This window comes from Microcaecilia unicolor, chromosome 9, assembly GCF_901765095.1.
Source record: "Microcaecilia unicolor chromosome 9, aMicUni1.1, whole genome shotgun sequence".
Taxonomy (NCBI): Eukaryota; Metazoa; Chordata; class Amphibia; order Gymnophiona; family Siphonopidae; genus Microcaecilia; species Microcaecilia unicolor.
The window spans coordinates 9,729,645-9,742,417 of NC_044039.1; the positions used below are offsets into that span (position 1 = coordinate 9,729,645).

The 12,773-nt window shown below is 41.7% G+C and overlaps 1 protein-coding gene across 1 annotated transcript in view; it reads left to right on the plus strand.

Annotated features, from left to right (window-relative positions):
- The window catches only part of TBC1D15 (TBC1 domain family member 15), a 114,004-nt gene that overhangs the window by 74,287 nt on the left and 26,944 nt on the right, over positions 1-12,773 (plus strand). Inside the window, exons 10-12 of the mRNA XM_030214306.1 lie at positions 2,255-2,358; positions 3,362-3,456; positions 6,494-6,610. Of these exons, the coding sequence (XP_030070166.1) occupies positions 2,255-2,358; positions 3,362-3,456; positions 6,494-6,610 (316 nt within the window). The remainder of the gene's footprint in view (positions 1-2,254; positions 2,359-3,361; positions 3,457-6,493; positions 6,611-12,773) is intronic.

Consider the following 12,773-nt stretch of genomic DNA (forward strand, 5'->3'; position numbering starts at 1 on the left):
TGACAGTAATTTGCATACTTATAGCATGCAGTGATATTGTTTTAGCTGTAATACCACAGTAGAGTGCAGGCTGTACTGTTGGTCTTTTCCATAGGCCCCGCAGTCTACTGACAATCCTTCAAGGTCGGCCACACTTCTGTTCCTCTTTGTGATTGTCTTTTGTAGACCTGCTGTTCCTCTGTGAACACAGGTCAGAAATATTTGTTAAGCAATTCCTCTTTATCCTTATCGGTTTATTCACATTCCTAGCCTTCACCATTGAGTCTCACAACGCAACTTTGTACTTCCTACTATCACTAGTGTATCTTTAAAAAAAAAAAAAAGAAAAGCCTTCACCCCCTCTTACTGTATTAGCTATCCCCCATTTGTATCATTGGTTTCCTGACTGCTTTACCAGGTTCTTTTACTTTTCTATATATTGCCTGTCTTCCTCTCTTCAGTCTCTTGTAGTCTGTGAAGGTTAAGTTCAGTGTTTTGTTTGTTTATTTGTTTTTTTAAATTCTAGAACCTTCACTCTTGAATAGACCCTTTCCATGTGTGTTGTCTTATTGAACCATACCATATGGTGTTCACTGGATGCTAGATAATCAGCCCCTATAACCTCAGGAACACTGTCCCCATTTGTAAGCACCAGGTCTATTATGGCCCCATCCCACTGGAACAGTTCACTGTATAAATAATTCAGGATCTTCCTATTTCTAGACTATCCTGCAACAGGGATGCCTCATTCAGCATCCAACATATTGAAATCTATTAGTAGTACGTCCTCTTTCATAGCTTTATTATGAATGCCTTCAATTAAATCTGTCTATTTCTCCTGCCTGTGATGGAGGTCTGTATATGGGAACAGAAGGGGGTGGGGAAGGTAGGCTCCTAACAAACAATGGGGAAGATGTAAAGTTTCAATTAAAAAAAAAAATAAAGTTTATTACAACAGGTTGACTCAACACAGCCGTGTTTCGGCGCCGTAGCGCCTTCTTCAGGAGTCTTCCAAAGGTTTATCAGGTGCTTGGGTGGTTAAAACACCAGAAAACAATGCACATAGGAATTCACAATTCTCTCCTTCCACAAGAACGGTGGCGAGCATAATCGTAGTTACACGTGTAACTACGGCACCGAAGCACGGCTGTGTTGAGTCAACCTGTTGTAATAAACTTTATTTTTTAATTGAAACTATACGTCTTCCCCATTGTTTAAGAGACTATCTTCCCCGCTCCCCTCTGTTCCCTTTTAATTGTTTCGTGGGGATTAAGTGCACCTCCACACTTTGTATGGTAACCCCCCATACCTAGTGCGGTATCTTTTTGGAGGTCTGTATATGACACCAATGTAAATAGATTGACCCAGAGTGCCTCTTCCTTAACCTGCAAATTCTGTTGTTTTTAATATTGTCTCTATAATACCACTCCTCGTTTTCTTTTCTTCCTGCTACATTGCTGTGACTGTCAGACTCTAGATCCAGAACCTATTTCCCATACTGTGGACATTAGTTTATCTGTACGGTGCTGCAATATGTCTAGTAGCGCTAAAGAGATAAGTAATAGTAATGGATAGTGACTTTGGGATTTGAAGTTGCAAACTTATCAATAGAAATAAAACAAAATAAAACATGGAAAAGAAAATAAGATGATACCTTTTTTATTGGACATAACTTAATACATTTCTTGATTAGCTTTCAAAGGTTGCCCTTCTTCGTCAGATCGGAAATAAGCAAATGTGCTAGCTGACAGTGTATATAAGTGAAAACATTCAAGCATTACTATGACAGTCTGACAGGGTGGGAGGATGGGGGTGGGTCGGAGGTATGCATGGGGACATCAAAGCATATCATTGATATTCTAACAGGATGGGTGTGGATAGGTGAGGGGTGGGGTGATCAACAGAGACATACAGCTTTATGGTTTATAATGGGCTAGGAACCCCAGGTCCTTCCGATCTGACGAAGAAGGGCAACCTTCGAAAGCTAATCAAGAAATGTATTAAGTTATGTCCAATAAAAAAGGTATCATCTTATTTTCTTTTCCATGTTTTATTTTGTTTGATTTCTATTGATAACCTTAAGAGTGGACTAACACGGCTACCACACTCCTCTACTTAAGTTGCAACCTTTAAATCCAAACGAAGGCAGCATCTCAGCTCTTCCATTTGAAGTGCTGTCTACTCCTTTTTACCTTACTCGTTCATAGGAGAGAGTATTATTTTGCTGTAAATTATTACAAGATTTTTCTAAAATGTATGTTTTTCTCCCCATTAGGGACTTTGCCATTCCCTAAGGAAAGAAGTCTGGAAATTCCTTTTGGGTTATTTCCCTTGGGATAGTACGAAAGAAGAAAGACACACTTTACAAAAAAGAAAAGCGTATGTGTGACTTATTAAATTTTCTTAGAATTAAAATTGTAGAGGAGGTTATTAGATATAAGTTAATGCCTCATTCTCCTTGGGCTCTCTCATTTGTACTAATTGAATTATAGGACACTTCTGTGAGCGATGCCAAAAATGAGGCCAGGCTCGTAACTGGCCCATATTTCATGCTAAGCAAAAACAAAGAGGAGGTAAACGCCCTCACGAAACCGTGAGATAAAAAACAAAAAGTGAGGAGAATGGATGAGGATACCAAAAAAATATGTATTTATTCACATGAAAAATCAAAATTAAAAAGTAACAAATTAGTACATAAAATGGACCCGACACGGCCGTGTTTCGGCCCTAAGGCCTGCCTCAGGGGTCTTTGCAACCTCAGAATATGTGCTCCAAGGGAAATATCGAAACGAAGATCTCTAAGGTCTCCTCTCTTCTATATATTTCACAATTGTAGACATCTCTTCGGAGAGGAGTATTACAAGTTTGTTTTGCTTTTTAGCACATTTTATATACATTTTTTAGAAGAGAGGAGACCTTAGAGATCTTCGTTTCGATATTTCCCTTGGAGCACATATTCTGAGGTTGCAAAGACCCCTGAGGCAGGCCTTAGGGCCGAAACACGGCCGTGTCGGGTCCATTTTATGTACTAATTTGTTACTTTTTAATTTTGATTTTTCATGTGAATAATACATATTTTTTTGGTATCCTCATCCATTCTCCTCACTTTTTGTTTTTTACCATATTTCATGCTGCCAGATTGTAAGTCCACCTTCTGGAGCCTGGCAGTAGTCAGTACCAAGGAGCTGCCAAAAATGGACAAATCTGATAAAGCAATGTTTGTAGGCACTTGGATCATCTTCCCCTCCCCACAATATGCATAAAGCTCTCCGCTCATCCTCTTATCTCATTTGGGCCACTCTCTCCACAATACGTATCAAACTGAAAATAAACAAGTCACTGTTGCATCTTACTGACTTTGAAATGACTTGATTGTCTTTAGAGATGAATACTTCAGAATGAAACTTCAGTGGAAATCAGTCAGCGAAGAACAAGAGAAACGGAATTCAAGGTTACGAGATTATAGAAGCCTTATAGGTAATTGTTTTTATGTACTGCACAATTGAGTAGTTTGGTTATCAAAGTTGTAATCGTCTTTTTAAAGTGCACTTTCAAATTTTGCTTTGGAGTTTGGTGGTGTAAGGTTGCAAATATTAATTTCTGCATTGGTAAATATGTATTGTGGCAGTAGAGGCATTCAGTTAGGGATTTCGAAGTTTTAGTATTCAAGATGTTTGTGACCACTAGGAGTGGCCTAGTGGTTAGAGCACCTGTCTTGAAATCCAGAGGTGGCCAGTTCAAATCTCACAGCTGCTCCTTGTGATCTTGGCAAGCCACTTAACCCTTCATTATCTCAGGTGCAAACAGATTGTGAGCCGTCCTGGGACAGAGAAATATCCAGAGTACCTGAATGTAACTCACCTTGAGCTACTACTGAAAAAGGTGTGAGCAAAATCTAAATAGCTTCTCACCCCTTTACTTCTCAAACCACTCATGATTTTGCTATTAAAGACCATTTAGTTGAGTGCATATTCCTTATTGCAGAAATCTTCCTAAATATAAATAGTGGTTTTTAAAACAAATGGATAGTTGACACGTGCAAATAATGATTTTAGAAAGCTGCTATTTACACATAGTGGTCCATACAATATGGGGTTAGTGTGTGGAGCGGGAATGATTTTAGGTGGACCCAAAGTATCAATGTGTATAGATCCCGATTGAACCCAGGATCTTCAGTTTCTACCAAAACTGAAACAGTGACCGAAGTTGACTGTTTGGTTTTGGCAAAAACCAAATCCATAAACAAAACTTCCCTCCTCCATACCCGATCAAAAAAGAAGCCCCCCTTGACCCGTGATCTCACCTGACCACTCATAGGCCGTTTCTGGGCCTACCTTAGGAAGCCCTAGTGGTCTTTGTGGGGGCAGGAATGAACCTCACTCATTCTTGCCCTGAGCCACTGCTCTGACGCAATGACTGTCCATGCGCAGGCATTTTTGGCCGAAACCTGAACCTGGATTTCGGTCTAGTTTTGGTACGGAAATGGAAATTCAGTCAGCCTCTAAACATGTATTTCCCATTTATAGGGGCTATACGTGTGGATATTAAATTCTATAAGTTGACTTTTGCACCTTCCCCAAAGCGCACACACATGCCTGCTCATAGGCAACTGGTGTAAGAGACTTGAGGAGGCTAAGCCTCTCCAACTTGCATGCATGACTTTCCTCACCTTCCTCCTGCTGGCACCTTTGCCCACTGCTTTGGCTTGTTTAATTTTCTGTTAGATGTATTGATGTTTCAGTGTTCGCTGTGATGTTTATGGTGTTACTTTTTCCTAGATAGTCCTTGTTGTATAACTCCTGAATGTTAGTGCTATTATGGTATGCTAGAATTGCTGTATAGGTCCTGAGTGACTTTTGTAGGCTTTTTTTTTTTTAATTTTTCTTATTATGCCTGGTACTGAATTTTGTATTTGGACTTGGCTCATGCTTTTCTCAGTAGTAGCTCAAGGCAAGGTACATTCAGCTACAGTTGTTTATTTTCTTTTCTCCGGAGGGCCTGTAGTTTGAATCTGAGCCAATGAAAGGTTGTGCCTTGTCCAGAATCTCAGTGGCAATGGGATTTGAACACCCCCCCCCCCGATTCTTAGCCTGTTGTTCTAACCATTAGGTATAGTTAGTACAAATAAACATAAATACATGGTTAGAGCACCTGTCTTGAAATCCAGAGGTGGCCGGTTCAAATCTCACAGCTGCTCCTTGTGATCTTGTGAGAAAAGCCAGAGCCGGTGGTGGGAAGCGGGACTGGTGGTTGGGAGGCGGGGATAGTGCTGGGCAGACTGATACGGTCTGTGCCAGAGCCGGTGGTGGGAGGAGGGGCTGGTGGTTGGGAGGTGGGGATAGTGCTGGGCAGACTGATACGGTCTGTGCCAGAGCCGGTGGTGGGAGGCGGGGCTGGTGGTTGGGAGGCGGGGATAGTGCTGGGCAGACTTATACGGTCTGTGCCAGAGCCGGTGGTGGGAGGCGGGGCTGGTGGTTGGGAGGCGGGGATAGTGCTGGGCAGACTTATACGGTCTGTGCCAGAGCTGGTGGTGGGAGGTGGGGCTGGTGGTTGGGAGGCGGGGATAGTGCTGGGCAGACTTGTACGGTCTGTGCCAGAGCCGGTTGTGGGAGGCGGGGCTGGTGGTTGGGAGGCAGGGATAGTGCTGGGCAGACTTACACGGTCTGTGCCAGAGCCGGTGGTGGGAGGCGGGGCTGGTGGTTGGGAGGCGGGGATAGTGCTGGGCAGACTTGTACGGTCTGTGCCAGAACCGGTGGTGGGAGGAGGGGCTGGTGGTTGGGAGGCGGGGATAGTGCTGGGCAGACTTCTACGGTCTGTGCTCTGAAAAGGACAGGTACAAATCAAGGTAAGGTTTACACAAAAAGTAGCACACATGAGTTTATCTTGTTGGGCAGACTGGATGGACCATGCAGGTCTTTTTCTGCCATCATCTACTATGTTACTATGTAAAATATTAACTCCTCTGGTTTTAGATATTGTAATTTGAAAACATATGTATCATATCGGACAGTAATGAGCTAATGAAATGTGAGTTTTGGCTGCATCTCCTTTCTAAAAATTGAAGTTGCAAGAAATGTTTGCTTTAAAAAGGGTGATGATGAAAAATGCAAATTGTCACCAAACTGTGTGACATTAAGTTTCATTATTGAGTGACATTTGCAGCCAGCTAAGCTGAAGTGCTTTTAAACTGTTGCTTTGAATTTATGGAGGCCACTTCTGTTGTTAACATTTTACTAAATATTTGAAGTCTTTTTTTTTTATTTTTATAAGTCATCTTTGGGTGAGTAAAAAATATATATATATTTTTGTTGAAGTACATATTCTTTAATGCTACTTCACTGTATTTGGAAATAGCAATCAGTGAATGCAGATGTATCAAGCTCTTCAAAGCTTCCTGATAGACTTTGTGTGAAAATCCGAAACTAAGTGACCATGCTGTATTTGTAAGATAGGGGCTTATTGAAAACTTTTATCTGTTTTCCGAAGTGTTTGAAACTTTTCTCCATCTCTTTAGAGAAAGATGTCAACAGAACAGATCGAACAAACAAGTTTTATGAGGGCCAAGATAATCCCGGATTGATTTTGCTGCATGACATTTTGATGACGTATTGCATGTATGATTTTGATCTAGGTAAGAAGAGCAGCATTATGCAAAAAAAACCAGTATTTACATGTAATAAGTAAGGTTTAATTGATTGTCAATGTGTAAAGAGAAATAGTGTATTTGTGATGATTACTGCTTGTGTTTTTTGTAGGGGAAAGGGGAGAGGATATTTGTAGTAATTTTTCCTTTTGTTCCTTGCTGTTTCATCCTGTCGTCGTCTTCCTTTTGGGGATGTTGTGTGTGTTTGCCTGTCCCTTCATTTGTATGTGGTGTGCATGTGTGGCCACATACAAACTTAGTGCAAGCGGAGAGGGGTGGAAGGATCAATCGTGGCAGTTTCTGCTGTCACTGGAGAATGTAGGAACTGGCAAGAAATCTGCGCAGCTGCCACTGCCATCAGAGGGTTGGGGTTCAATAAGAGATTACATCATCACAGAAAAAAATGGGAGGGGCAGCAGGGTGGCGTCTTGTTGCTAGAGAGTGGGGACGGGGGAAGCAGTGGTAGGAGTTTTTGCTGCTGTCGCTGAAGAATGGAGAAGCTGCCATCAGAGACCAAGAGGAACACCAGGAATCCACCTCCACTGGTGCTTCCAACATCTAACAATACATCTGAAATTGGAGGGGGGAGGGTAGTGGGAAAAATGGTTAAAGAAACAAGTGGAGTGGAGGAGTGGCCTAGTGGTTAGGGTGGTGGACTTTGGTCCTGGGGAACTGAGGAACTGAGTTCGATTCCCGGCACAGGCAGCTCCTTGTGACTCTGGGCAAGTCACTTAACCCTCCATTGCCCCACGTAAGCCGCATTGAGCCTGCCATGAGTGGGAAAGCGCAGGGTACAAATGTAACAAAAATAAAATAGATACTATTGGAGATTCTACATGGAATGTTGCTACTATTGGAGATTCTACATGGAATGTTGCTACTATTGGAGATTCTACATGGAATGTTGCTATTCCACTAGCAACATTCCATGTAGAAGGCTGCGCAGGCTTCTGTTTCTGTGAGTCAGACTCGCAGAAGCCTGTGCGGCCACATTGGTGATCTGCAAGGGCCGACTTCTACATGGAATGTTGCTAGTGGAATAGCAACATTCCATGTAGAATTTCAAATAGTAGCAACAGTGGAGGAGTGGCCTAGTGGTTAGGGTGGTGGACTTTGGTCCTGGGGAACTGAGGTCGATTCTCACTTCAGGCACAGGCAGCTCCTTGTGACTCTGGGCAAGTCACTTAACCCTCCATTGCCCCAGGTACAAATAAGTACCTGTATACAATATGTAAGCCGCATTGAGCCTGCCATGAGTGGGAAAGCGCGGGGTACAAATGTAACTAAAATAAAAAAATAAGAGAAAAATGTAATGGAAGTATAAATTGTTTCCTTCCTTGTAAGTTCACTCTGCCCGTTGTCTTTCCTGGCCTGTTAAAGGGACGGATTTGTAAGTGGGTTGAAGCTCATTCATTCAGAGCTTGTCTTATTTGCTCTTGCCTGGGATATAACATTATAATTGAAAATCTGGATGAGACTGTCCTTCACGTAATTAAAACATTTGTGAAAGCAGTACAGTTAATATGCCAGCATACCAATTTTTTTTATGAATTGGCAAATATTGAATATGGTTGGGCGTTTGTAACATTATCAGAAAGCAAATTCAGGTCCTAATCAGAAATGACAGTTGAAAAATTGCTCATGTTCTATGCATGTGCCTTAATGGGCTAATGAGACGTGGCCCTCAGAAGTTCTTGGGACTAGCTTGGTGCATAATCTTAGATTTCAGTCCGCTCTGATTACTTGCACAATCTGTCCTGTTCCTATAAAAGGGTACTTTCGTAACAGGGTGCCCAGGCTGGGAAGATACATAGACATCACTGATGCATCTGTTTTATAAATGTGGCATATGCACTTGAGAGCAGTTCTGCCCTGGAAGCTGCTGCACACAGTTACTCCTGCCCCTGAGGTAGGAGCGTATTTTGTATAATGTATGCATAAGTGTGATCCTGCCCTCGCTCCACCCATTCCCTCCCCAGAGAATGCCTACATGAATATCACATAAAAAGTCACTATCAGACCAGTTCCATAACAGGCACTGGTAGGAGCCTCTTCTCTAAAGGACCTGAGGCAGAATACTAACCTAACCAAGCATATATTACTCTTAACATTTTGGTGTGGGTACTTAATGCCAGCCATAGAGCTAAATGCAACAGTTATGCATGTAAATTATAGCATTGTATTATATATGATATGTGAGTCACGCCTGTGCTCTTCCCACATTCTGTTTGTGTGCACTCCCCTTACAATTATGCATTCTATAAGTGAAGTAGGTATTTGAAGAATAGTGCATTTCTGCGCAAATGTTCACACACTTGCGTAAATGCCATTCTTGACCTTTAAATGCCTACTAGGCGTGTAAATGTTAGCTTATCCGTTAAAGCATTGCTTTCTAGAACTGTACCCTTAAATGTAGGTTCCAACAAGCCAGTCAGGGCTGATAAAATCCAATTAACAATTATTGACACTAATTGGCATTAATTATAATTTACATGCTCAACTGTGTAAGCGTATTCTGTAATGTGGTGTGCCTAAATTCTAAGTTGCATAGTTGAAAAGGGGGTGTGGCCATAGGTGTGAAATGGGCGGGTTGTGGGCGTTTCTAAAATCTATAGAATACACTGCCAAATTTATTTACACGGACAAGCACTTGTCATCTCTCTATATAAAAGGCACCACCAACGTTCTAAATGAAGCCTCCAGCCGGAAGTGTGAAGGGGGAGAGATATCCGGTTTCCCCATGAGTGTCTGCCCCGCCCTCGCTCTCTCTGTAACACAAACAGTGAAGGAAAACACAGCAAAGCAAGAAATCAGATCGCTCTCTCTGTAACAGTGAAGGACTCAGAGGGGGGAGGGGAGAGAGGGCAGAGGGCAGGGACAGAGATATCCAGTTTCCCCATGAGTGTCTGCCCCGCCCTCGCTCTCTCTGTAACACACAGTGAAGGAAAACACAGCAAAGCACGAAATCAAATCGCTCTCTCTGTAACAGTGAAGGACTCGGAGGGGGGAGGGGAGAGAGGGCAGAGGGCAGGGACACACACACTCCCACATGCACACAGAAGAAAACCTTGCTAGCCCCCGTTTCATTTGCATCAGAAGCGGGGCTTTTTTACTAGTATTCTATAATCCGCGCATAAATTTAGTCTTATTCTATAAAGTATGCCTAGGTTTAGGTATACTTTATAGAATACACCTATGAGTATTTTTTTCCTGCATGGATTGTTCTGTCGTCATATATAGTCCTAAATGTATAAGATAGGCACAAAATGTGTGCTGTGCCCACTTTCTGCTCAGACTCCACATAATGGGCCAGATTCTATAAATGGTGCTGAAAATTCGGCACTGAATGCTGTTGTATAAAGGGCACTTCAGGATGAGCACTCTTTCTAGAATAGCGTTGTGAGCAAGGACTTTAAGCCAGCTGAAAGTTGGTTTAAATCCTGGCACACACATTGGGTGCAGATCCCTGCGTCTCTGTATGAACACTCCTGACCCGCCCATGCCTCTCCCGTGGTCACGCCCCCTTTTGCTTTGCACCTGGTTCAATTTAGGTGCCCATTGTTATAGAATAGCACTTAGCTAGATTGGTGCTCGAATTAGTGCCAATTAAATGCTTGTTAACACTATGAATTCATTGGAGCCCATTGACTAATTTTGGGCGCTGATCTGGGATCTGCACCCGAATTTGGGCGACCTTTACAGAATCCGGGGCAGTGTGTACACCCATCTCTAAAATAGTGCTATGTAAGAACTGTGTGCATTTACACAATAACGCATAGGCACATATCCAGCATGTATGTGCATATTTAATGCACGTGTATTGGGATTTATTAACCACCTTTATAAAGAGATCCATCCGAGGCATTGTACAGTGTGATGTAAAAATCACAATTTTGTTAACAGCAAATTTTGTTAATAGTAAAACGACCAAATAATAAGCATAAATACAGTCAGTGGGATAAAACTGGATAACTGCAAATTGAATCCTAATAGGAATAGTGTGATACGGGGCAGAAATAATACTCTTTTAAACAACACAGAACAACAGTCACATAACAGAAGTATGATAAATGCCAGCATATATGCTAGAGTTCTGAAGTTGAACATTTACGCATCTAACTGGGGCATAAATGTTAGGGAAACATCCCCTGTGTGTTTTGAGTACCTATTCTATGCATGTATGCACTGGGACAGTTTTCTAAGTGCCTAGCTGAATAAAACACACTTCTACATTCTCAAATTTATTTATTTATTTACGGCATTTATATCCCACATTTTCCCACCCAAGGGCAGGCCCAATGTGGCTTACAGTAATTTACAAAAGCATATATCAAATCTTCAACAAACAGTCAGCGGCATTGTAGGGAAAGGGACAAGTGAGTAATAGCAGAGGTGGGAAAATATGGATAGAAAATAGAATTCAATAGGTAGCGGTGCGGGGCGGGTCAAGAGCATAAGCCTTACCGAATAAGTAGGTCGCGAGGTATCTTTTGAAGGTCGGATGATCATTTAGGTAGACCATATATATAAATCTCATATAAAATCACCCCCATATTGCAAACTGTCTGTAAACCGCATGCCTTTTGTGAAAAGCTTTTGTATAATGTTTTTAGATATGATGCTGGATATATTCCACGCTCCCATATTCTTATCTGTAGGAAGCTATGAAAGACTAGTTCTCACAGCTGGCAATGTTGAGACCGCTGTGAAAGCCCACAAAGTGTTACAGAAGCAGAGAGTTACACATACAAGTGTTGAACCAGTGATATGTGGGATATACATTGCTAATGTGTTCTCAGGTTGTGCTGATGAAGAGTTGGAGGTCTGTGTCACATGCCCAAGGTCCTCAGCATAGCGTGAGACACCATCACATAAACACCAGAGCATTATAAGGTCTTTAATCGTGTTGAGAGTATTGAGAATAGGTGGTCTTCGGATCTGAATCTGAAATATTACGAAGGAGATTTACATCAAATATTGTGTCAAAGAATGTAATGACTTATGTAAGCATGATTTTCTGGTTGAATATGCCTACCTTTTATGTTGATAGTATGGATTGCGTTGTGTAGATCAGAGAAGCAAGACCCTACTTTACTGCATCTTGAATTGTATGTTTTACACAGCAGAATATAGAAATGATATAAGGTTGCAAGGAGATTTGCAAAGCACTGTCTATTTATATACTATTCTCCTAGGCAAAACCCAGTTTTCTAGAATGGTTCACAATAAACTAAACAAAATCCCCTGGATTCTATAAAGCGTGAATCCGGTTGTATTCTGGATTTGTGTGCGCAACTTAATTAGTTGGCACTAATTGGCATTAATTAGAATTTACACACAGAACTGTCTAAGCTTATTCTATAATGTGATGCGTGTAAATTCTAAGTCACACAATTGAAAAAGGGGGCATGGAACGGGGGCTGGTTGTGGGCGTTTCTAAAATCTATGCACGTGGTTATAGAATACATCCAGCCCACATGTAATTTAGACATCGTCATTTACACCAAGTTTTACTTGGCGTAACTGCCCGTGACTGAATTTGGCATATTCTATAAACTGCGCAGAAATTTAGGCTTATTCTGTAAGTGCGTCTAAATTAAGGCGTAGTTTATAGAATGCACCCAGGTGTAATTCATTTTGGCACTGATTTTGTTTAGGCATGATATATATAGAATCTAGTCCAATATCCTTAAAAATAAAAACAGAACAGTGAAAGTTTTAAAACATACACAAATCCTGGATAGAAACTGCCAGACACTAGTGGGAGGCGGGGATAGTGCTGGGCAGACTTGTACGGTCTGTGCCAGAGCCGGTGGTTGGGAGGCAGGAATAGTGCTGGGCAGACTTATACAGTCTGTGCCCTGAAAATGACAGATACAAATCAAGGTAAGGTATACACAAAAAGTAGCACATATGAATTTATCTTGTCGGGCAGACTAGATGGACCGTGCAGGTCTTTTTCTGCCGTCATCTACTATGCTACTATGTTACTATGTAGTATCTTTGGGTATCTGTTCCCATTAAACGTAATAATATAGGTTTATTGCTAGGCTCTCCGTTATTTTGGCTGTCAAAAATTCCAGTCTAGTTCATTTCCCCTGCTGTTTCTGCTGATACAAAAGTACTTTGTTTCTAATTAGGAAAATAAAGA